The sequence below is a fragment of the Salvelinus namaycush genome, chromosome 12 (genome assembly GCF_016432855.1).
Source record: "Salvelinus namaycush isolate Seneca chromosome 12, SaNama_1.0, whole genome shotgun sequence".
Lineage (NCBI taxonomy): Eukaryota > Metazoa > Chordata > Actinopteri > Salmoniformes > Salmonidae > Salvelinus > Salvelinus namaycush.
Genome location: NC_052318.1, coordinates 18,502,826 through 18,530,152, shown reverse-complemented (window position 1 = coordinate 18,530,152; position 27,327 = coordinate 18,502,826). Strand labels below are relative to the sequence as shown.

Here is a 27,327-nt window from a genome sequence, read left to right as displayed (position 1 = left end):
ACGTAACATCAAAAAGTCAAGATATTTGAATACTTTCCCAATGCACTGTATATATGTGGGTGAGATCCTAGAAGTTGGCTCTGATGTTTTTGGGGACTATGTGTACAGGTAGAAAGGCTGGAAAAGCTAGAGTGATCTGTTTGATGTTAATCGGTTATAAAAAGAGCTGTGAACATCCATTATACATTCGGAGAACATAGCTGGAACAATGCCTTTGATGTGCAGTGAAATGTCAATGTATCAAAATCGCCAAAAGTACATGGTCATTTTTTTTAAGGGAAAAGATTCCATTCATGTCGGATCCAAATTAAATATGAATTGGATCGAAATAGATAGATTTCGAGTCTATTATAGGTTGCGAGTGTCCACTGTAAAAAGTAATCAAGGTTGCACAGATATTGCAACGATGGGCACAGCACACCTGCGTGCATGCACACACACATTTTTATCTGCCAAGCTTTCGGAGGAAACATTAACGTGACCATTTATTTCATACTCCTCTTTTCCTTGATGTAAAGTCACGGTTGCACTTTACCTTCACTTACATCATCATGGATAGTGAAAGGTATTTTCAATTATTTGCTAAGAATTATGTTTCACAGTGATAATAGCTTGACAGATGAGATCCACTGGGACCTCATCAGAATTTCCTCTGCCGTTTGACTCTTGATACAGCATCCTGCTATAAAACCTGCGATGTTTGAATAGTCTCTACAAAGCTTGAGAATCCATCTAAGTTTTACTTCTAAAAATGTTTTACACTACAGTTTCTACCCATAGTTTTGTATTATGCGCACATTTTAGGTTATCCAATGATAAATTGTGCATACATTATTCCATTTAGAGCCATTTATTTATGAACAGAAGGCTGATAAACCTTCACGGAGGGCGAAGGCTCCATCGTGACATAAATACTCTAAAGAAATCTCCTCCCAACATCCACAACATCCTTGATTCTACTTTTTCAATTAATTACCTGCGCCACCGAGTGGGTTATGTCCTGGGGTTTGGACTCCTGACTACCATCAGGGCCCTGTGACCTAGCATGTTTTAATCGCTTGGCAACTGCCATTATTAAGCTAGAGGAACACGGTCACCTGGTCCTTCATGCTAGTTACTTAGCAGTCTCTGCCCCCTGCTATTCACCAGACAATGGCCGTACTACCATACTAGCGTACTACATACTTAAACTGCGTAGTATGTACTCATCCTCGCATACTATTTAGCACATACTGTTTATTAAAAAGTATGCAGTATACCACGGCCACAACATACTACTTTTGGTGCATTCAAGACAACTGGGAAATTGGAAACAACTCAGACTGTGAAAAATTGTGACATCAGTGATTTTCAAGTCATAGAAGTCAGGGCTTTGGGAAGATGCCCGAGTTTCTGACTTGCAATTCCGAGTTGGATGACCGTTCAAAAGATTTTTCCCAGTCGGAGCACGTTTTATTTCAGAGTTCCCCATTGTCTTGAACCACCATCAGTAACGGCTTCGCATATGAACTGGAAAGGATTGTATGTAGCCCCACCCAGTGACCTTTCACTATAGCAGAATGCCAGAGTGTTGTTGTTTTGGGTTAACATTAGATAGATAAGTAGCTAGCATTTGGAACAACGTATTTGGAGTAAACTTGAGTTAACCGTAGGCCTAAGCATATATCTAAAGAAGAGTCACCTGAAGCATGAGAGTAATGGGAAATGCAGTAGAGGAATGCAGTGCTAAGGCAGAGGGCTCATAATGAGGACGACTGGCTAGCTAGTTAGTACTCTGAACAGAGCTTTCTGGTGCCATACACTCAAGTGGGTGCCATACATTATGAAGGAGAAGTCCAGTGGCTACATGACTCAGGCTGGTTCCAGAGTAGCTAGCCCTCTACAAGATTGTCACCAGACTCCATCTTCATCCACCATCTCCCTGACCACATTCCTCTGATGACACTTCCGTACCTCTTGCCGTGCGGTAGCAGAGAGAACAGTAAATGACCTGGCTGGCTGGAGTCTGACAATTTTTACATCCTTCCTCTGACACCGCATTTTCTTGTTTGCTTATGGTCCTATACAACTCGTTGAGTGCGATAATAGTGCCAGCATCGGTCTGTGGTGGTAAGTAGCCAGCTATGAAGACTCTCTTGGTAAATTGTATGGTCTACAGCTTACCATGAGGTATTCTAACTCAGGCAACCAGAACCTCAAGACTTCCTTAATATTAGAGATTGCGCACCAGCTGGTGTTAACAAAGAGACACACACCACCACAAAGCTGCCTACTAACATCTGTAGCCATGAAATGCTTTGAAAGGTTGGTCCTGGCTCACATCAACACCATCATCCCAGACACCCTGGACCCACTCCAATTCGCATACCGCCCCAAGAGACTCACGGATGATGCAATCTGTATTGCACTCCACACTGCCTTTTCCCGGCTGAATAAAAGGAACACTTACAGTTGAAGTCGGAAGTTTACATACACTTAGGTTGGAGCCATTAAAACTCGTTTTTCAACCACTCCACAAATTTCTTGTTAACAAACTATAGTTCAGGCAAGTCGGTTAGGACATCTACTTTGTGCATGACACAAGTCCTTTTTCCAACAATTGTTTACAGACAGATTATTTCACCTATAATTCACTGTATTACAATTCCAGTGGGTCAGAAGTTTACGTACACTAAGTTGACTGTGCCTTTAAACAGCTTGGAAAATTCCAGAAAATTATGTCATGGCTTTAAAAGCTTCTGTTAGGCTAATTGACATCATTTGAGTCAATTGGAGGTGTACCTGTGGATGTATTTCAAGGCCTACCTTCAAATTCAGTCCCTTTGCTTGACATCATGGGAAAATCAAAAGAAATCAGCCAAGACCTCAGAAAAAATTGTAGACCTCCACAAGTCTGGTTAATCCTTGGGAGCAATTTCCAAACACCTGAAGGTACCACGTTCATCTGTACAATTAATAGCACGCAAGTATAAACACCATGGGACCACACAGCCGTCATACCGCTCAGGAAGGAGACGCGTTCTGTCTCCTAGAGATGAACGTACTTTGGTGCAAAAGGTGCAAATCAATCCCAGAACAACAGAAAATGACCTTGTGAAGATGCTGGAGGAAACAGGTACAAAAGTATATATATCCACAGTAAAATGAGTCCTATATCGACATAACTTGAAAGGCCGCTCAGCAAGGAAGAAGCCACTGCTCCAAAACCGCCATAAAAAAGCCAGACTACGGTTTGCAACTGCGCATGGGGGAAAAGATCGTACTTTTTGGAGAAATGTCCTGTGGTCTGATGAAACAAAAATGGAACTGTTTGGCCATAATGACCATCGTTATGTTTGGAGGAAAAAGGGGGAGGCTTGCAAGCCGAAGACCACCATCCCAACCGTGAAGCACAGGGGTGGCAGCATCATGTTGTGGGGGTGCTTTGCTGCAGGAGGGACTGGTGCAATTCACAAAATAGATGGCATCATGAGGGAGGAAAATTATGTGGATAAATTGAAGCAACATCGCAAGACATCAGTCAGGAAGTTAAAGCTTGGTCGCAAATGGGTCTTCCAAATGGACAGTGACCCCAAGCATACTTCCAAAGTTGTGGAAAAATGGCTTAAGGACAACAAAGTCAAGGTATTAGAGTGGCCATCACAAAGCCCTGACCACAATCCTATAGGAAATTTTGGGTGCAGAACTGAAAAAGCGTGTGCGAGCAAGGAGGACAACAAACCTGACTCAGTTACACCAGCTCTGTCAGGAGGAATGGGCCAAAATTCACCCAACTTATTGTAGGAAGCTTGTGGAAGGCTATCCAAAACGTTTGACCCAAGTTAAACAATTTAAAGGCAATGCTACAAAATACTAATTGAGTATATGTAAACTTCTGACCCACTGGGAATGTGATGAAAAAAATAAAAGCTGAAATAAATCATTCTCTACTATTATTCTGACATTTCACATTCTTAAAATAGTGGTGATCCTAACTGACCTAAGACAGACATTTTTACTAGGATTAAATGTCAGGAATTGTGAAAAACTGAGTTTAAATGTATTTGGCTAAGGTGTATGTAAAATTCCGACTTCAACTGTACATAAGAATGCTGTTCATAGACTACAGCTTAGTGTTCAACACCATAGTGCCCTCCAAACTCATCAATAAGCTAAGGACCCTGGGACTAAAAACCAATCTCTACAACTGGATCCTGGACTTCCTGACGGGCCGCTCCAGATGGTGAGGGTAGGCAGCAACACATCTGCCACGCTGACCCTCAACACGGGGGCCCTTCAGGGTTGTGTGCTTAGTCCGCTCCTATACTATCTGTTCATCCATGACTATGTGGCCACGTACGACTCCAACACCATCATTAAGTTTGGAGACGTTACAATGGTGGAAGGCCTGATCACAGATGACGATGAGAGCCTATAGGAAGGAGATCAGAGACCTGGTAGTGGGGTGCCAGGACAACAACCTCTCCCTCAACGTCAGCAAGACAAAGGAGCTGAGCATGCCCCTATTCACATTGACTGGGCTGTAGTTGAGCGGATCGAGAGCTTCAAGTTCCTCGGTGTCCACATCACTAAGGACCTATCATGGTCCAAACACACCAACACAGTCGCGAAGAGGGCACGACAATGCCTCTTCCCCCTCAGGGGGCTGAAAAGATTTGGCATGGGCCCTCAGATCCTCAAAAAGTTATATAGCTGCACCATTGAGAGCATCTTGACTGGCTGCATTACCTCTTGGTATTGTAACTGCTTGGCATCCAACAGTAAGGGGCTACAGAGGGTAGTAACTTGGGCCAAGCTCTCTGCCATCTAGGACCTCTATACCAGGCAGTGTCAGAGAGGCCCTAAAAATTGTCAGACTCCAGCCACCCAAGTCATAGACTGTACTCTCTGCTACCGCATGGCAAGCGGTACCGGATCGCCAAGTATGGGACCAAAAGGCTCCTGAACAGCTTCTACCCCCAAGCCGTAATACTGCTGAACAGTTCATCAAAAGACTACCCTGACTATTTCCATTGACCACCTTTTTATTTGCACTGACTCTCCTGCACCGGCTCTATGCACACTCACTGGGCTCTACACACACACTCACACATACTACACTGACACTCCAACACACACACACACACACACACACACACACACACACACACACACACACACACACACACACACACACACACACACACACACACACACACACACACACACACACACACACACACACACACACAATGCATACAGTACTCTCACACACAACAACAACAAAAAAAAACATGCATATTGATGCCACACACACACATAGACACGTTCACACTCTTTCACACTCTTTACATATGCTGCTGTTGCTACTCTGTTTATTATCTAACCTGATTGCCTAGTCACTTTTACCACTACCTACATATTACCTAAATTACCTTAACTACCTCGTACCCCTGCACATTGACTCGGTACCGGTACTCCTTGTATAGGATAGCTTTCAACATCAATAGGTATTATTAATAGGTATTATGCCAATTGCAGTACATTTCTCTGAAATACTTGCTCCTTTCTAACATGTACAGTATATCTTCACACTTACATGAATTTGCTGGTGAAGCATAGGAAATAGATGGGAAAGTGTTGCTGCACTCAGAGAAAGGGGAAACTTTATTAGCTAAGTACAGCACAGAAATAAATGTCAAGATAACATACCGTGTATTTTCTTCTTCAGCCATGCAGGTGGCAGCTGCCCCTCCGGCTCACACTCCTTCACATAGATTCTGAAAATACATAAGATGAAGTACAACATTAACCAAAACAAGAGCAAAGTAGAGTTTTGTGAACTTTCAGTAGATAGCTACAATTCCACATACTTTATCAAATTGGAGTGCCAAGGTAAAACAGCAACGAGTGCAGCTTATCATTACTTTAACCATAACAGGTTATATGCAGTGAAACTAGTTAAAGTAGACCCATTCAGCCTGTAACCGTTCAGGTAGAAACTAATATTGCATAGCATGAACATTACAATCAGAATCAGCTCAACACAGATAAACTGATGTGACAAATCAGGAGAAGCAGAAGAAAAGAGAAGTGTTGGGACCAGCACCGCTGTGGAAAATAGGAATGTAGGCATTACTAATGTTAGCTATTACTAACATTAACTATAGCTAGTGGCAGTGCATAGTGCAGTGGCAAGAGAGCTAACTATGGCCGCATGACTTATTCAAAACCTTTTTTTACTGCACTGAATTGTTCGACACTGAATTAAATGCCTGGTATTGTTATCAGACCCTGAAACATTTTGAACACAAGCCCTGGTTAGCCTAGTAGCTAGCTAGCTAACTAGGCTAATGATAAATATGAAGTTGTCCCTCAACAGCAAGCAAGTAACCATTGTTACTGTTCAAACAGTTATAACCTCTAGTCCTACTAAAAGCACATAGCCAGCTAAAGGCACGGCAGGCAGCAGGCTGCAGATCAGTTTTCAAAGATGTAACGTTACAATGAAACTACTTATAAAATCAGATTGTATTGGTCACATACACATTTTTAGAAGATGTTATTGCGGGTGTAGCAAAATGCTTGTGCTCCTAGCTCCAACAGTGCAGTAGTATCTAACAATTCACAACAATACACACAAATCTAAACAGAATGGAATTCAGAAATATAAAATTATTAGAACGAGCAATGTCGGAGTGGAATTGACTAAAATACAGTAGAATAGAATACAGTATATACATATGAGATGAGTAAAGCAGTATGTAAACATTTATTAAAGTGACTAGTGACTAGTGTTCCATTTTTAAATTGGCCAGTGATTCCATGTCTATGTATATAAGGCAGCAGCCTCTAAGGTGCAGGGTTGAGTAAACGGGTGGTAGCCGGCTAATGATGGCTATTGAACAGTCTGATGGCCTTGAGATAGAAGCTGTTTTTCAGTCCCTCGGTCCCAGCTTTGATGCACTTGTACTGACCTCGCCTTCTGGATGATAGCGGGGTGAACAGGCCGTGGCTCGGGTGGTTAATGTCCTTGATGATCTTTTTGGCCTTCCTGTGACATCGGGTGCTGTAGGTGTCCTGGAGGGCAGGCAGTGTGCCCCAGGTGATGCGTTGGGCAGACCGCACCACCCTCTGGAGAGCCCTGTGTTTGCGGGCGGTGCAGTTGCCGTACCAGGCGGTGATACATCCCGACAGGATGCTCTCAGTTGTGCATCTGTAAAAGTTTGTGAGGGTCTTAGGGGCCATGCCGAATTTCTTCAGCCTCCTGAAGTTGAGAGGGTGCTATTGTGCCTTCTTCACCACACTGTCTGTGTGGGTGGATCATTTCAGATTGTAAGTGATGTGTAAGCCGAGGAACTCACTAACTCAGCAAGGCTGCTGCCTGCATTGAGACCCAATCACTGGCCACCTTAATAAATGGATCACTAGTCACTTCATACAATGCACTCTAAATAATGCTACTTTAATATTTGCATATCTTATAATACTCATATCACATGTTTAAATATACTGCATTTTATACCATCTATCTACCTTCGCCATCGCTCATCCATATACGTACATGTACATATTCTCATTCACCCCTTTAGATTTGTGTGTATTAGGTAGTTGTTGGGGAATTGTTAGAATACTTGATAGATATTACTGTTAGATATTACTGCACTGTCGGAACTAGAAGCACAAGCATTTCGCTACACTCGCATTAACATCTGCTAACCATGTGTATGTGACAAATAACATTTGATTTGATTGATTTGTAATGGTATATCATAAGTGAGGTTTGGAGAAAGTTATGCTGTGGCATTTAAAAGTAGGTTGGACATTTTCCCCTGCATTAAACAGAAATGGGCATGAGAAATGGTTAATAATTAGAGCAGTAAGGTCCCCAGTCACTGGCCACTGGCCACCTACAGTGCTTACAGTGCCTGCAAAAGGTATTCATAACCCTTTACTTATTCCACATTTTGTTGTGTTAGAGCCTCAATTCAAAATGGATTAAATAGATTTTTCTTCCCACCCATTTTCACAAAATGAAAAAACAGTTTTTAAAAATGAAAATTTATTGAAAATTAAATACAGAAATATCTAATTTACATAAGTATTCACACCCCTGAGTCAATACTTTGTAGAAACACATTTGGCAGAGATTACAGCTATGTCTTTCTATGTAAGTCTCTAAGAGCTTTACACACCTTGATTTGCAGCATTTGCCCATTATTCTTTTCAAAAAGCTTCACGTTCCTGTCAAATTGGTTGTTGGTCATTGCTAGACAACCATTTTTAAGCCTTGCCATAGATTTTCAAGTAGATTTAAGTAATTCACAGTCTTCTTGGTAAGCAACACCAATGTAGATGTGTGGGTTATTGTCTTGCTGAAAGGTGAATTCATCTCCCAATGTCTGGTGGAAAGCAGACTGAACCAGGTTTTCCTCTAGGATTTTGCCTGTGCTTAGCTCCATTCAGTTTCTATTTTATCCTGAAAAACTCTCCAGTCCTTAATGATTACAAGCATGCACATAACATGATGCAGCCACCACTATGCTTGAAAATATGAGTGGTACTCAGTAATGTGTTATATTGGATTTGCCTCAAACATAACACTTTGTATTCAGGACAAAAATGTTTTGCAGTATTACTTTAGTGCCTTGTTGCAAACAGGATGCATGTTTTGGAATAGTTTTATTATTTTCCTTCTGTCAATTAGGTTAGTATTGTGGAGTAACTAAAATGTTATTGATCCATCCTCAGTTTTCTCCTATCACAGCCATCAAACTCTAACTGTTTTTAAGTCACCATTGGCTCCATGGTGAAATCCCTGAGAGGTTTCTTTCCTCTCTGGCAACTGAGTTAGGAAAGACGCCTGTATCTTTGTAGTGACAGAGACTATTGATACATCATCCAAAGTTTAATTAATAACTTCACCATGCTCAAAGGGATATTCAGTGTCTGCTTTTTTAAATTTTTTACTAGTGATGCACCGATATGACATTTTTGGCCGATACCAATATCCAATATTTTCCTTGCCAAAAAAACGATACCGATAACCGATATTAAAAGTTTTAGCTGCCTTTTAAGCATTCTAGTACAGTTAAATAGTTAACACACACACATGGATGCAGCGGTGTAAAGCACTGCATCTCAGTGCAAGCGGCGTCACTACAGACCCTGGTTCGAATCCAGGCTGTATCACATCCGGCCGTGATTGGGCGTCATAGGGCGGCGCACAATTGGCCCAGCGTTGTCCAAGCCGTCATTGTAAATAATAATTTGTTCTTAACTGACTTGCTTAGTTAAATAAAGGTTACACACACACCACACTGACCAAAAAGTTATTTTGTTTGCATTTACGTATGTCCCCATTACCAGTAAAACATAATCGAAACATATTTCTTTCACATAATTTCTGTGCTGTTTTGTTGTTCATTTGTTCAGTCGTTTCATTCTCAACCAGAAATTCTATGGAACGCCGTTTGGGTCTTTGCGTGTCAAAAACGATACATGTCAAATAACACGACATAATCTGTTTCAGTAGCTATAGTTAGCTAGCTAACTATATAGCTAGCTGTCATCATCTAAAAATAACAAATTTATAATACAGTTCTTATTTGATTAATGGTGGTCGGACCTATCTATGTGAAGCTAGCCACAATAAGGATTAGCCACAATAGTGGACTTTGGGGTTAGCCTTCAAAATTATTTGCACATCATCATATGCTCATTTATCACTCCAGTGTTAATCTGCTAAATTGTAATTATTCGCTCCTATGGCCTATTTATTGCCTACCTCCTCATGCCTTTTGCACACACTGTATATAGACTTTCTTTTTTTCCTACTGTGTCATTGACTTGTTTATTGTGTTATTGGCTTGTTTATTGTTTACTCCATGTGTAACTCTGTGTTGTTGTCTGTGTCACACTGCTTTGCTTTATCTTGGCCAGGTCGCAGTTGTAAATGAGAACTTGTTCTCAACTAGCCTACCTGGTTAAATAAAGGTGAAATAAAATAAAACATTTAATAAAAAAAATAGAAGTATGGCATAATTCTACTATTTGTATTCATTTGCATCACTGTCAGTGACATATTTTTATTTTGAAGGCAAACCGCAAATTCCACTATTGTGCCTAATCCTTATTGTGGCTAGCTTCACAACACATAACCCAGTCCGGTCGAGCCTCACTAGCCAGATGAAGCCAGCTGGCTGCTTATAACGTTAGCTTTGGGCAACAGGGTTAAGTAGCTGGCTAGCTATTTATTTTCATGAACTGAAGTTCAATTTCAATAGGCGAACAACAAGTGTCAACCTAGCTAATATTTACTCACAAGGATTCCTAAATCATTGCTAAGAATAATGAAAATGACTGCAGTTTTTACTGGTCATTGTTTTCAGGCTGGTTGCATTGGTGCTTGCTACTGTAGGTACCCCAGAAGTTGCGGTTGAACAAATTATGCTTTATTACCAACGCGGTATTGTAAACACATCGTTTGTGGCCGGTGTTTGCTTGTTTGCTGACTTTTTTGTACAGCTTTGACCATGTTACTGTATCTTTTTTGAGACGCAAAGACTCAAACGGCGTTCCATAGTATGTATGTCCTGAAGCTATTACTGTGTAACTCTGGTAGGGCAACATCGGAAAAATAGCGCACTTAATGTTAATGGTAATGTTAACCGGTGCTCGACCAGTCGGCGAAAGGCAACATCACCCATGACAGAGAACGGTTGATTGTCAAGGGCAATGAATTCCATTATCTTGGCTTTAATGGATTTTGCCTTTGAGTTGTCTCGCTGAAATGTTGACTGCTCAATCCCCACAGCAGACATTGTGGGCTAATTTAGGAATGCTGTGTTGCACGTATAGCGCAAAATTTTACGTGATTTGTGACATGTACCTTCGTTATATAGGTAAGCACGTCAGCTTTGACATCGATTTTGCAAATCGGGCGTTAAACTAGTCCATCTTTAATTTTTACCCATCTACCAATATGTGCCCTTCTTTGCGAGGCATTGGAAATCCTGTTTGTGATTGAATCTGTGTTTGAAATTCGCTGCTTGACTGAGGGACCTTATAGATAATTGTATGCGTGGGAAACAGAGATGAGGTAGTCATTAAAAAATAATGTTAAGCACTATTATTTCACACAGAGTGAGTCCATGCAACTTATTACTCTACCTTGTACCTTAGAGGCAGCAGCCAGTAACTGAAAGGTTGCTGGATCGAATCCCCGAGCTGACAAAGTAAAAATCTGTCGGTCTGCTGTTCCCCGGGCGCCGAAGACGTGGATGTCGATTATGGCAGCCCCCCGTACCTCTCTGATTGAGAGGGGTTGGGTTAAATGCGGAAGACACATTTCAGTTGAATGCATTCAGTTGTACAACTGACTAGGTTTCCCCTTTCCCCTATGTACAGTACATGGAACACTGGTCAGTTTAATAATTGAACACTGGTCACTTGAAATAATGTTTACATACTGTTTTACCCACTTCATTTGTTAATACTGTATTCTAGTCAAGGTCTATCCTATTTAACTATTGCTGTACATATACTATTCTTCAGATATACTACATATTCTATCCATATACTGTCCATATTGTCTATCCCATCAAATATATACAGTGAATTCGGACCCCTTGACTTTTTCCACATTTTGTTACGTTACAGCCTTGTTCTAAAATCAATTGAATTGTTTGTTTTTTCCTCATCAATCTACACACAATACCCCATAATGACAACGCAAATCATGTCCAATCAATTGAATTTACCACAGGTGGACTCCAATCAAGTTGTAGAAACATCTCAAGGATGATCAATGGAAGCAGGATGCACCTGAGCTCAATTTCGAGTCTCATAGTAAAGGGTCTGTATACTTATGTAAATAAGGTATTTCAAATATATATATATATATATATATATATATATATATATATATATATATATATATATATATATATATATATTGCAAACATTTCTAAAAACCTGTTTTTGCTTTGTCATTATGTGGCATTGTGTGTGATTGATGAGGAAATGTTTCTATTTTATAAACACCTCCCTCTGCAACTGGATCCTGGACTTCCTGACGGACCGCCCCAGGTGGTAAGGGTAGGCAACAACACATCTTCCTCGCTGATCCTCAACACTGAGGCCCCTCAGGGGTTTGTGCTTAGTCTCCTCCTGTACTCCCTTTTCACCCACGACCCACGAGGCCAAGCACGACTCCAACACCGTAATTAAAGCAGTGTGGTGCCAGGTCAACAACCTCTCCACCAATGTGAGCAAGACAAAGGAGCTGATTGTTGTCTACAAGAAAAGCAGGGCCAAACAGGCCCCTATTAGCATCGACGCGGCTGTAGTGGAGCGGGTCGAGAGCTTCAAGTTCCTTGGTGTCCACTTCACTTACAAACTATCATGGTCCAAACACACCAAGACAGCCATGAAGAGGGCTCAACAACACCTTTTCCACCTCAGAAGACTGAATAGATTTGGCATGGGTCCACAGATCCTCAAAAAGTTATTCAGCTGCACCATCGAGAGTATCCTGACTGGTTGCATAACCGCCTGGTATGGCAACTGCTCGACATCCGACCGTAAGGCGCTGCAGAGGGTAGTGCGGTACATCACTGGGGCCAATCTTTTATTTTTATTGGCCAGTCTGATATATGGCTTTGTCTTTGCAACTCTGCCTAGAAGGCCAGCATCCCAGAGTTGGCTCTTCACTGTTGACGTTGAGTCTGGTGTAATGCGGATATTATTTAATGAAGCTGCCAGTTGAGGACTTGTGAGGCGTCTGTTTCTCAAACTAGACACTCAAATGTACTTGTCCTCTTGCTCAGTTGTGCACCGGGGCCTCCCACTCCTCTTTCTATTTTGATTAGGGCCAGTTTGCGCTGTTCTTTGAAGGGAGTAGTACACAGCGTTGTACGAGATCTTCAGTTTCTTGGCAATTTCTCGCTTGGAATAGCCTTAATTTCTCAGAACAAGAATAGACTGATGAGTTTCAGAAGATTTGTTTCTGGTCATTTTGAGCCTGTAATCGAACCCACAAATGCTAATGCTCCAGATACTCTAGTCTAAAGAAGGCCAGTTTTATTGCTTCTTTAAACAAGACAACAGTTTTCAGCTGTGCTAACATAATTGCAAAATGGTTTTCTAATGATCAATTCGCCTTTTAAAATGATGAACTTGGATTAGCTAACACAATGTGCCATTGGAACACAGGAGTGATGGTTGCTGATAATGGGCTTAAAAATCATCCGTTTCCAGCTACAATAGTCATTTACAACATTAACAATGTCTACACTGTATTTCTGATCAATTTGAGGTTATTTTAATGGAAATGAAATGGGTATTTCAAAGGGTATTTCAAAGGGTATTTCTAAGTGACCCCAAACTTTTGTAAGGTAGTGTATATATACAGTACCGGTCGAAAGTTTGGACACACCTATTCATTCAAGGGTTTTTCTTAATTGTTTACTATTTTCTGCATTGTAGAATAATAGTGAAGAACTCAAAACACGTATAACACATATGGAATCATGTAGTAACCGAAAAAGTGTTAAACAAATCAAAATATATTTTATATTTGAGATTCTTCAAAGTAGCCACCCTTTGCCTTGATGACATCTTTTCACACTCTTGACATTCTCTCAACCAGCTTCATGAGGTAGTCATCTGGAATGCATTTCAATTAACAGTTGTGCCTTGTTAAAAGTTAATTTGTGGAAATTATTTCCTTCTTAATGCATTTGAGCCAATCAGTTGTGTTGTGACAAGGTAGGGGTGGTATACAGAAGCTATCCCTATTTCGTAAAAGATCAAGTCCATTTTATGGCAAGAACAGCTCAAATAAGCAAAGAGAAATGACAGGCCATCATTACTTTAAGACATGTAGGTCAGTCAATCCTGAAAATGTCAAGAACGTTGATAGTTTCTTCAAGGTCAGTCGCAAAAACCATCAAGCGCTATGATGAAACTGGCTCTCATGAGGACCACCACAGGAAAGGGAGACCCAGAGTTACTTCTGCTGCAGAGGATAAGTTCATTTAGTTACCAGCCTCAGAAATTGCAGTCCAAATAAATGCTTCACAGAGTTCAAGTAAAAGACACATCTCAACATCATCTTTTCAGAGGAGACTGTGTGAATCAGGCCTCAGATGCTGCAAAGAAACCACTACTAAAGGACAATAATAAGAAGAGACTTGCTTGGGCCAAGAAACACGAGCAATGGAAATTAGACCAGTGAAAATCTGTCCTTTGGTCTGATGAGTCCAAATTTGAGATCTTTGGTTCCAACCGCCGTGTCTTTGTGAGACGCAGTGTAGGTGAACGGATAATCTCCGCATGTGTGGTTCCCACCATGAAGCATGGAGGAGGAGCTGTGATGGTGTGGGGGTGCTTTTCTGGTGACACTGTCAGTGATTTATTTATAATTCAAGGCGCACTTAACCAGCATGGCTACCACAGCATTCTGCAGTCATACGCCATCCCATCTGGTTTGCGCTTAGTGGGACTGTCATTTGTTTTTCAACAGGAAACTGACCCAACACACCTCCAGGCTATTTGACCAAGAAGGAGAGTGATGGAGTGCTGCATTAGATGACCTGGCCTTCCCAATCACCCGACCTCAACCCAATTGAGATTGTTTGGGATGAGTTGGACCGCAGAGTGAAGGAAAAGCAGCCAACAAGTGCTCAGCATATGTGGGAACTCCTTCAAGACTGTTGAAAAGCATTCCAGTTGAAGCTGGTTGAGAGAATGTCAAGAGTGTGCAAAGCTGTCATCAAGGCAAAGGGTGGCTACTTTGAAGAATCTAAAAATATATATTTTTTTTAATTTTGTTGAAAACTTTTTGGGTTACTACATTATTCCATATGTGGTATTTCATAGTTTTGATGTCTTCACTATTATTCTACAATGTAGAAAATATTCAAAATAAAGAAAAATTAGTAGGTTGAATGAGTAGGTGGGTCCAAACTTTTGGCTGAGCAAATTTTTACTCCTGAACTTATTTGGAACTGCCAAAACAAACGGGTTGAATTCTTATTGACTCAAGACATTTCAGCTTTTCAGGTTTTATTCATTTGTAAACATTTCTAAAAACATAATTCCACTTTGACATTATGGGGTATTGTGTGTAGGCCAGTGACAAATAATCTTAATTTAATCTATTTTAAATTCAGGCTGTAACACAATAAAATGTGGAAAAAGGGGTGTGAACACTTTCTGAAGTAACTGCATCTGTCTGCCCTATCCATTCTAATAATCATGATTAGCTAAAATAATGGATGTGACAATTGTTACACGTAAGTTCAAATTCACATAGCAGTCTAATGTATAAATAAAAATTCACATAGCACTAGCTTGTTTCCTTGGTAACACATTTTCTTGGGAAAATACTAGCTAGCTAAGCATCGCTGCTAAATGTTAGCTAACTTCTTATGACAATCAAATTCAACAATGCCAATAATGTTTTAAATTTGACTTTTGAAAGATCACCTCAAAGATGTAACACTGTTTTACAACACTTTTGGTTTCGCCTCTTGGGAACATTTTACTTGCTAGTGGTCACTAAATGTGCCGGAAATGACATGCAACAACGCTGGATAAAAGTTTGCTAAATGTATACTGGCTCACAAGCTAAATTTACTTGCATCCTTTCTTTTCGTAGGTGGGCAAATCTTTTTTAGATTTTTACAATTTTATGTTAGAACTACTTTTTACCCATTAAATATTTTTTTTTGCTGTGCATTTACTGAGAAATTTACTGAGAAATAATCAACACCCCGCCAACAATGTAATTTATTGTTTTAATATGTTGGTAAAAGCAATAAGGTACCACAGGATTTGTGCTATATGCACAATATAACACGACTAAGGGCTAAGAACAAGGCCCTACACACTAAGCCCACTGATACTCCAACACACATGCAAACATTCACTCCACCATTTGCTCATGTAACCGATGTGAAATGGCTAGCTAGTTAGCGGGGTGCGCGCTAATAGCATTTCAATCGGTGACGTCACTCGCTCTGAGACCTTGAAGCAGTTGTTCCCCTTGCTCTGCAAGGGCCGCGGCTTTTGTGGAGCGATGGGTAACGATGCTTCGATGGTGGCTGTTGTCTATGTGTGCCTGGTTTGATCCCAGGTAGGGGCGAGGAGAGGGACGGAAGCTCAACTGTTACACTCACACACACATAATATGCACATACATTTATACTGTCTCTACACACCCACTCACATGCAATCATCATATACGCTGGTACTACTCTGTTTATCATATATCCTGATTCCTAGTCACCTTACCTCTATACATATCTACCTCTATCGATCCAGTATCCCTGCACATTGTAAATATGATACTGGAACTGACCATGTATATAGTATGCTTACTTACTTCATCGTGTTCTTCTTATTTTTATATCTTGTGTGTTTTTGTTCTACCTTGTTATTTTTAGTATTACATTTTTATTGAACACTGCATTGTTGTGGTTAGAGCTAGCAAGAAAGGCATTTCACTGTACTTGAAATTGAAATACAATTGAAATTGTATATTTGCAATATAACACACCCCATCGGGCCTTATTGCTTAAATGTGCTTTGTTTATGTTTCCTCTTTTCTTAGTACCTGCGAAGATCACAAACATATCGACGGACATCACAGTGAACGAGGGCAGCAATGTAACTCTCATGTGTCTGGCCATTGGACGACCAGAGCCTAACATCATATGGAAACATCGCTCTGCAAAAGGTAAGACTCTGCAAACCTTTGAGGTCAAAACATAGAATCAATCAATGAGTATAATAGAGCAGTGTATCTATTCTAAAAGCGTATCGTCTCTAGTCATCAAAATTCTAATTAGCTGTGTTGCTGATGTTTTAAGAGCTTGGCTTATAACAAATGAGAGTTAAGTGCCTTGCTCAAGGGCACATCGACAGATTTCCACCTTTTTTTCCACCATCATGCACACACAAATCAAATCAAATCAAATGTTATTTGTCACATACACATGGTTAGCAGATGTTAATGCGAGTGTAGCGAAATGCTTGTGCTTCTAGTTCCGACAATGCAGTAATAACCAACAAGTAATCTAACCTAACAATTCCACAACTACTACCTTATACACACAAGTGTAAAGGGATAAAGAATATGTACATAAAGATATATGAATGAGTGATGGTACAGAACGGCATAGGCAAGATGCAGTAGATGGTATAGAGTACAGTATATACATATGAGATGAGTAATGTAGGGTATGTAAACATAAAGTGGCATAGTTTAAAGTGGCTAGTGATACATGTATTACATAAAGATGGCAAGATGCAGTAGATGATATAGAGTACAGTATATACATATACATATGAGATGAGTAATGTAGGGTATGTAAACATTATATTAAGTGGCATTGTTTAAAGTGGCTAGTGGTACATTTTTACATAATTTCCATCAATTCCCATTATTAAAGTGGCTAGAGTTGAGTCAGTATGTTGGCAGCGGCCGCTAAATGTTAGTGGTGGCTGTTTAACAGTCTGATGGCCTTGAGATAGAAGCTGTTTTTCAGTCTCTCGGTCCCTGCTTTGATGCACCTGTACTGACCTCGCCTTCTGGATGATAGCGGGGTGAACTTGGGTGGTTGTTGTCCTTGATGATCTTTATGGCCTTCCTGTGACATCGGGTGGTGTAGGTGTCCTGGAGGGCAGGTAGTTTGCCCCCGGTGATGCGTTGTGCAGACCTCACTACCCTCTGGAGAGCCTTACGGTTGTGGGCGGAGCAGTTGCCGTACCAGGCGGTGATACAGCCCGACAGGATGCTCTCGATTGTGCATCTGTAGAAGTTTGTGAGTGCTTTTGGTGACAAGCCGAATTTCTTCAGCCTCCTGAGGTTGAAGAGGCGCTGCTGCGCCTTCTTCACAACGCTGTCTGTGTGGGTGGACCAATTCAGTTTGTCCGTGATGTGTACACCGAGGAACTTAAAACTTTCCACCTTCTCCACTACTGACCCGTCGATGTGGATAGGGGGGTGCTCCCTCTGCTGTTTCCTGAAGTCCACAATCATCTCCTTTGTTTTGTTGACGTTGAGTGTGAGGTTATTTTCCTGACACCACACTCCGAGGGCACTCACCTCCTCCCTGTAGGCCGTCTCGTCGTTGTTGGTAATCAAGCCTACCACTGTAGTGTCATCCGCAAACTTGATGATTGAGTTGGAGGCGTGCATGGCCACGCAGTCGTGGGTGAACAGGGAGTACAGGAGAGGGCTCAGAACGCACCCTTGTGGGGCCCCAGTGTTGAGGATCAGCGGGGTGGAGATGTTGTTACCTACCCTCACCACCTGGGGGCGGCCCGTCAGGAAGTCCAGGACCCAGTTGCACAGGGCGGGGTCGAGACCCAGGGTCTCGAGCTTGATGACGAGTTTGGAGGGTACTATGGTGTTAAATGCTGAGCTGTAGTCGATGAACAGCATTCTCACATAGGTATTCCTCTTGTCCAGATGGGTTAGGGCAGTGTGCAGTGTGGTTGCGATTGCGTCGTCTGTGGACCTATTGGGTCGGTAAGCAAATTGGAGTGGGTCTAGGGTGTCCGGTAGGGTGGAGGTGATATGGTCCTTGACTAGTCTCTCAAAGCACTTCATGATGACGGAAGTGAGTGCTACGGGGCGGTAGTCGTTTAGCTCAGTTACCTTAGCTTTCTTGGGAACAGGAACAATGGTTGCCCTCTTGAAGCATGTGGGAACAGCAGACTGGGATAAGGATTTATTGAATATGTCCGTAAACACACCAGCCAGCTGGTCTGCGCATGCTCTGAGGACGCGGCTGGGAATGCCGTCTGGGCCTGCAGCCTTGCGAGGGTTAACACGTTTAAATGTTTTACTCACCTCGGCTGCAGTGAAGGAGAGCCCGCAGGTTTTGGTAGCGGGCCGTGTCAGTGGCACTGTATTGTCCTCAAAGCGAGCAAAAACGTTATTAAGCCTGTCTGGGAGCAAGACATCCTGGTCCGCGACGGGGCTGGTTTTCTTTTTGTAATCCGTGATTGACTGTAGACCCTGCCACATACCTCTTGTGTCTGAGCTGTTGAATTGCGACTCAATTTTGTCTCTGTACTGGGACTTAGCTAGTTTGATTGCCTTGCGGAGAGAATAGCTACACTGTTTGTATTCGGTCATGTTTCCGGTCACCTTGCTCTGGTTAAAAGCAGTGGTTCGCGCTTTCAGTTTCACGCGAATGCTGCCGTCAATCCACGGTTTCTGGTTTGGGAATGTTTTAATCGTTGCTGTGGGTACGACATCGTCAATGCACTTTCTAATGAACTCGCTCACCGAATCAGCATATTCGTCAATGTTGTTGTTGGACGCAATGCGGAACATATTCCAATCCGCGTAATCGAAGCAGTCTTGAAGCGTGGAATCAGATTGGTCGGACCAGCGTTGAACAGACCTGAGCGAGGGAGCTTGTTGTTTTAGTTTCTGTTTGTAGGCTGGAAGCAACAAAATGGAGTCGTGGTCAGCTTTTCGTCACATATGTGCAGAGTGAGAGGGAGAGCAATGATGTCGTGTACATATCTGCACATATGTGACGTAGTATGCCATTTTCGGGGACCGTGAGCACTATTTTAAAAATAAAATACAACTTTCAGAACTACTGGTTTAAAAGTATATCAAAGTACTGGAGACACTCTTTAACAACCGCCCTAAAACAACTGCCCTGATTTTCCAATATTTACATTGAATATCATCTGTTTCCTGCTAACTTTTATATGAAGTGCACATTACAATTATAGTTAAAGGGTAACTGTTTAATGAAATGCCTGTATGCATAAACCAGATGGTGTCATTATCCATGATTGGAATTGAGTGTAATTAAAACCACACTCTATTCTAATGCAATGCATGCATTATGATGGCAATGTTGATCTACCAACTCTACTCTATTGAATCGGGGAATAACAGAGAAAGGAAATGTATATTAATTTAGTTGTCATAACAGACACCATAGACTGACATTAAACGGCAACAAAAGCAGCCAATATGAAGGGATGAAATCACTTCTGTGAAAACCAATAAGCGATGTCTGTGGCTGAGAGTATCTGTTAATGTCAGGGAGATGCGAAGATGGCGGGTTATCTTACTTGGCATTTATGTGCAAGCTCTAATGAAAGAAAGAAAGGAGGAAGATGTGAGGGATGTTTGGCTGCTCGGAAAGACATTCTCACCGGAGTGTGTAAAATCTTAAATGTGTTCTGGAGTGACATTTCTTCACTGTTTTCCCACAGTTTGTCTCCATCTTTCTCACTCCTGATTATGAACCACTCCCAAAAATAAAGCATTTATGCCTGTAAGAATTGTATTAAAGTGACTGCTAAGTAATTTGGCTATATTTAGACAACATATTTGAAAATAAATCCAACAAACCAAATTATACATGACGAACTGAGCTAAACAAGCATGACTAAAAATCTATGAGAAAACCGCCAATTCACCAGATGGGTATTATTCTATCTAGTGTTTCACACTCAGTGTCAGGCAGGAACATGAGGAAATGTTTTGCAAAAAAATGCATTGAAAGTATAGTACCCACCTATTTTTTTACTACTACATCACTGGTTACCTTAATATATGGACGCAATCAATTGAAGATTCAGCTTGATTTAGTGCACCAAAAGCCTGTCCCCACTTCAATTCATTTGGGGACAACTGTGAATGAATTATTCAACGCTTTCCACTTCATCCTTGGCTGCCAGGCTCTCTAAAAGGATTAGAAGAAGTATGAATGAAGAAAACAGTGCATGGCGAGGACAATGCACTGCCGGGCCAAATGGATCAATGTGGGGCCATTAAAGACACATTATATGGAGGAGGTTACGAGTGTCCATTCGTCAAACTGTCAGAAACATCATACTGGGCATTTGTCATTAAAAACGATGGTAAATACTAAAGACTTTGCAGTTTGTAAATGAATGTGCGGCCTACACCGTGCTTGCAGCACTGTCACAATCTTATCAACAGCTTGATCATTTTTTTGCTCCCTTCTGTCTTGAAATTATACTTTTTTTGCCCTCTCATCCACTCTCCCATCCAATGTTGTTTTAAGATTCATACTTTTACACGGCAAAACATCACGGACAACAGAGATGTGACAGCGGCCATCAATCATGCTGTCTAGCTCAGTTGAGCCGATCCACTTTTGTTTCAGAATCGCGTTGTAATTTGTGTCTTGGGGGAGAAAAATTGCCAGTTAGGAAAGTTCCTGTTGGAGACTTGAAGGTCTGTGCACTCTAATTTGGCAGTGTCAGCAGATGATTGACAGCTCTATGGCATTGTGGACTGATGTTGTAGACTGGTGGCAGCTCTCGTGATGAGTGGCAATCAGACTATTATACAGGGGAAACGTATGGCATGCCATTTGCTGTGATACGTCTATCAATGGGAATAATGTTCTGTTAGCACTGTCAGTGGAGTGATGGCAAAATCACTGGGGACCTTACCCAGTGGTGTAGGAAAGTTTTGGAAACAGCACTCGATTGTATACAGTTCAAAGCGTACATGGGCATTGGTTTCTTGTAAGGTTGGCTTAAGATGTTTGGCCAACGTCCTGTCTGCCACTGGCTAAACGGTTTGACCTGGTGTAGTTATTGGTGCTGTCTTGGAAGAGCATGACCAAATTTGCCTCATGCTCTTACAGAGGTTTTTTAAAGGCATAAAGCAGGGCTGCCAAACCCTTTTCCTGGAGATCTACCGTCCTCTAGGGTTTCAGACTAACCCTAACCTGACATACCTGTTTCAGCTAGTTAAGGTCTTGGTGAGCAGCTAATAAGTAGAATCAGGTGTGCTAAATTAGGGTTGGACTGTAAACCTACAGGATGGTAGAGCTCAAGGAATACAGTAGCTTTGGGCAGCGCTGGCATAAACGGGTGTTTTTTCAATCTGCTTTTGGAAACCACTTGAGAGTAAATCTGATATTGGAGTTATCAGTTACTTTTGAAATAATTGTAGGGCTAGCAGGTCATTGGAAAAGGCCATGTCTTGGAAGACAATGCATTGCATTTGCTCATTAGCCCTCTCAAATTCAACTCTGGCCCTTAAAGTCAGTTCCACTGCATTTTTTCATTGTTCTCTAATCAGGGACTGTTTAAGACCTGGGACACCAGGTGGGTGCAATTAATTATCAGGTAGAACAGAAAACCAGTTGGCCAAAACAAAAGTGACGTAGGTCAAATATGATCAAATATATTGACAAGATAGTCGAGTGACTGCTCCAACAATGGAAATACATGTCCGCAAAATGGAAGGCAGGCGGGAGAAGAATAACAACAGGCACTACTACTATGTTGTTTTTCTCAGTTGCCAGAATGCCACGTGCATCCACTTACATCAGTACATTTGTAACAGCCTAAACATTACGTAACTTCTATAAGATCAAATAAGCCTGACGTATTTAACACTCTCCCATAGACCTCCATACAAAAAATAACTTGGTCACATGGTCTGCTTATCTCACCTGGACAGATTTTGGGCAGAAGTAATCCTCTCGCTTTGCCTCTTTATCTCTGTGAAGGTTAAGCACATGGAGTAATAAGTAGGATTCTGTGTTTTCGCATACAAAATTCATTCAAATGCTTTATCTGCCTTCCCAATAAAAACTAGTTTGAAAATTTAAACATATACAGTATTTTATAGAAAAAAGATGATGTACATTTCTGAACGATGCATCATGCTGCATTGTTGACAATATGACCGAGCAGTGCAGATTACTGTTCCATTTGAGCAGGGCTTTACCCGGTGCAACCCGGACCAGTTTAATCGGATACCCTCAATGTATCTGGGGGTTTGATCTCTCTGAAAAGACAAATGAGGTTGGCAAGCAAGGTGCCTTTGCTTCCATGCAGTCCCACTGGTCGCTTTCTTTATGATCACTTTCCTGTAACTCTGTTTGTTGTGAAACAATTCAATCAATTCTCTCTGCTAAAGGTAATTTGGTCAGAGATGACACCAATGTTTCATATGGTCTAGTTCTCTTTTGCAAACAAGAATTGAAAAAGCAATATTGTCCATGTTGATACAGTTGCTTGCCAGAATCACAGAAAAGGCTTTTGATATATTTGTCCAACACTTAGACATTACTAACACTGTGCGTGTGTGTGTGCGTGTGCGTGTGCGTGTGCGTGTGCGTGTGCGCGTGTGCGTGTGTGTGTGTGCGTGTGCGTGCGTGTGCGTGTGTGTGCATGCGCGTGTGTGTGCATGCATGCGTGTGTCCGTGTGTGCCTGTGTCTATGTGCGTGTGTATTTGTTCATAGGCATTAAAGTAAGCTCATATTCCGTAATGACCATTGAATTAGGCAGAGCCAAAGTGATCCAAAGCCTCAGTGAAAACACTATTTTTCAAGAAGCCAGCTGTTGTAATTTGTTTGCAGACCTCCTCATTCACAGCATATGGCTCAGGATGTGATGTGTCCCTTTTCCTTTGACATTGAAGCATTTGGCACTTTACAAAATGGCACTCAACAATTCATATGCAATTTGTGATTGCCCACAGGATACATAAGCAGAGCGACATATTCATCTCTGATGAATTGAACTTGCAGTGCTGCGTGAAATCATATTCTGGAGCTCATGCTGTTGTAGGATTTAATTTACTGGGTCCTCTCTGCTTGTTCTCTCTGCAGTAATGTTATCCATTGTAAAATGAAATATGAATATTGGCAACACTCTGAGAAGGGAAAAATAGAATACACTGAAATATCAAGATCAAGATGAAATGATAAGATAGGTAACAGCCATCAAAAAAATGTTTTATTTCTAGTATTTCAGTAAAATCCTTCGTTGACAATATTCCTCCTTAATCTCATTTTCTGGTTGTTATTGGCAGTATAACCATAGGTCCATGAAGCAGAGTTTTCAATGAAAATCACAGTAGTGTGACTGTGTTGTAATCAGGAAGTGTTCATAGGATTACCATGTATCAATTATACTGTTTATGTGCTAAGAGAATCCTTCCCCAGTTTTAAATTTCCCTCTAATGATTTTGAACTATGCTGGGACGAAATAAGAGGGCCCATTCATTCTCAAAATGAGATTTGCATATTGCTCGAAGTAAGTAAGTATACAGTCATAACCATTCTCTCCAACTATTTTCAATGTCTGTGACAGACATTTTATGCCATGATTACAACTTGTGACAACCTCCCCCAGTTGTGACACCTTCTCTATTTCTTCATGTAAACTTGTTCACGTTTTTTGTCATAGGCTGACATCAGGACAGGTATGATGTCATCAATATAGGACACCTATAGAGTTTCCATGTTAGGACAGTCACACATCCAATTCCAACTTCCATTGACATGTATCCTAATATGGACACCATACACAATCTATATTTTGCTCTCCAATGGAATCAGAATATGTGTTCCAACCCTTTAGCACAAATATCAACTACTGTTCTCGGATTAGGTGGTCACATGTAGTAGATGGAAATTATACAACCATTATGTAAAAATTATGTTGAATATAATAATTAACTACATTAATCAATCTGACTCCAATATTATGTGAATAAATGCAACAAGCCTTGTACATCTCTGGAGGAATCTAGTCAAGGTAGCGAGCCTTACATCACCTCTCAGTATGACTATAATTAACATGTATCTTACTTGCACTGTTATGCAATTATTAAGAGACTAGATACAAATAGCTCATCTTGGCGACCAATATTCTAGCATTCATTTATTGAGGCAAACGGATCAAAGATGTCAAGGTTGTACCGAAGCATGTGCTATGTATAGTTTATATAACAACTATAGAAATAGACTTAATCAATTATAAGCCTATAGTCAATCAAATAATTACTCTGTAAAACGAGGAAGGAATTTACCCACTTCAACTAATATAATTTATTAGTCACAAAATAATTAACACTCAAACAACTACAGTGTACATGAAATACATGATACATTACAGACTACTCCAAGTAAATGACTATCGCCAATAGGCTAAGACTTAATGTGGTTACATGTGTCTTCAGTTCAGAATAATCTCAAACATAAAAAACGATCTGTGTGATACACACAAGAGCTTGGTAACAAGTCCTGAAAGTATAAGTGAATTCACTGTCCTTTTAACCAAATTCAAGCAAGAACACACCCCCAATCTGAATTAACATTTCTTTGCACTTTGCTAGTAAAAACAAAAGGCAAGAACAACCCACCCAGATTCTAATCTAATCAACTCAATTTAAATGATGGGAGCACACCAGTGTCACTCCTCTTTGAACTATCCTCCTTCCAACCAACAAAAAACACAGTTTCCCTGTAACAATAAATCCATAGCACTTACAGTACAATAAAACGTATACAAATTCATACTGTAGCTCTTTATGAACTCTTGAAACCTGACAATTTAAATCAAACATTAACATTCATTTCGTAGATTTCACACCTCCAACGCTGTCTGTGCTCTCAAGGTTCTGCGGGAATGTCCCTCAACTGAGAAAACCACAGATAAGGTGTGTTTGACCCTTGTGAAAGCCCACAAATGGTCAGTCATCAAAACAAGGTCATAAATCTTGATTTAATTTTTTTTAAATCTGATGCTATTATCCAGTTCAACTAGGGTTAAGTGCCTTTCTCAAGGGCACATCAACAGATTTTTCACCTTGTCTGCTCATGGATTCTAACCAGCAATCTTTCGATTACTGGCCCAACACCCTTAACCGACTAGGCTACCGAAAGTGCCATCATGCTGTGCTCCAATGCCAGCCAGTTACCAGTTGCGAATATCACCTTATGTCATTCTTCCACTACACACACAAGGTAAGAAATGATTAGCTTGCTATTGGAAAGGCCAGTGAAAGCTGCTTTAGACAGAACCTTTTTCAATTATGGTTTGAAAAGAGTGGCTTGGTGGCGGACAATATCCCAAGCATTAATATCTGCTTGACCGTACCTTAAAAAAAGCCAAGGGGATTGGAGAAAACCTTCTGCCTCGAAAAGTTTAATAAATGTGAAGTTTCTTTGGGCAATATCCAAAACATATGCTTGCCAATGTCTCTAAAACGTAGAACTTTGATCTTGAAGAAACAAGATAAATCAATTGCCTATAAAGTCTACTGGCTACCCTTTAGTAGTAGCTGTTCAGTATAGTATTTTGGTGCTAGTACAATAGCTTACATATTATTTCCTGAATCATTTTTAGAGGGAATGTTGCGACAGTAGTTGTGAATGACCTACTGGAGTTACATTGAGTTTGTGTATATATTATGATGACATTTTGTGACGCGTTTGTTAGTTTTGGACTTCAGAAAGGGTTTTTCGGTTGTTTGGGCACACAACATTCTTTCTTGAGGCTAGCCAATGTCGGTAGCCAAAGTCTACGCCCCTTTGTCAGTGATTGGTCAACAGTAGGGATTCTTCAGTAGTAGTCTCGTTTTCATGCACATCTTTTCTTTGAGAAATCTGCACCAAACATCTTAGTTAGATATAAAATTGTGCGACTAAGTTCTTTGCAAAAATTTATGACAGTTAATTCACACTATTTGAGGAAGTGAATACTGGCTATGGGTGTCTCAAAATGGACAAACATTACTATTGCTGCCTTTTTTTCATTTTTCGAGCGAAGGTCTTTTAAGGGAGTATGTGAGCACACTCGTTTGGCTCGCCTAGCCAACTTCGGCTAGCCGCCAGCCGAACTGAAGCACCTTAAGGCAGTGAGAAATTGGAGTCACTGAGAGAGGGAACACACCTATGGGTAAGGTTTTGTGGGGGTTAAAAGGAGAAAGTAGCGTACTAGTAGAACTGGCGTTCCCTTTCAACAGTGTCGACGCCAAACCCTTCTTCAGGTGAGGAGTGCAAAGCAGGAAGATAGGTGCAACCAGTGTTCTACTGGACGAGTTTCGCACTCCCCGACATACAGTACCAGTCAAAGTGTGGACACCTTCTCATTCAAGGGTTTTTCGTTAGTATTTTATACATTGTAGAATAATAGTGAATACATCAAAACTAACTAAAATAACACATATGGAATCATGTGGTAACCAAAAAAGTGTTAAACAAATCTGAAATATATTAGTAGCCACCCTTTGCCTTGATGACAGCTTTGCACACTCTTGGCATGCTCTCAACCAGCTTCAACTGGAATGCTTTTCCAACAGTCTTGAAGGAGTTCCCACATATGCTGAGCACGTGTTGGCGGCTTTTCCTTCACTCTTCTAGTCCAGCTCATCCCAAACCATCTCAATTGGGTTGAGGTCGGGTGATTGTGGAGGCCAGTTCATCGAATGCAGCACTTCATCACTCTCCTTCTTGGTCAAATAGCCATTACACAGCCTAGAGGTGTCTTGGGTCATTGTCCTGTTGAAAAACAAATTATAG

At 41.0% G+C, this 27,327-nt stretch overlaps 1 protein-coding gene across 1 annotated transcript in view; it reads left to right on the top strand.

Moving 5' to 3' along the window:
- Positions 1-27,327, top strand: part of LOC120056981 (opioid-binding protein/cell adhesion molecule-like) — a 186,051-nt gene that overhangs the window by 119,286 nt on the left and 39,438 nt on the right. The window contains exon 3 of the mRNA XM_039005309.1: positions 16,598-16,723. Within this exon, the coding sequence (XP_038861237.1) occupies positions 16,598-16,723 (126 nt within the window). The remainder of the gene's footprint in view (positions 1-16,597; positions 16,724-27,327) is intronic.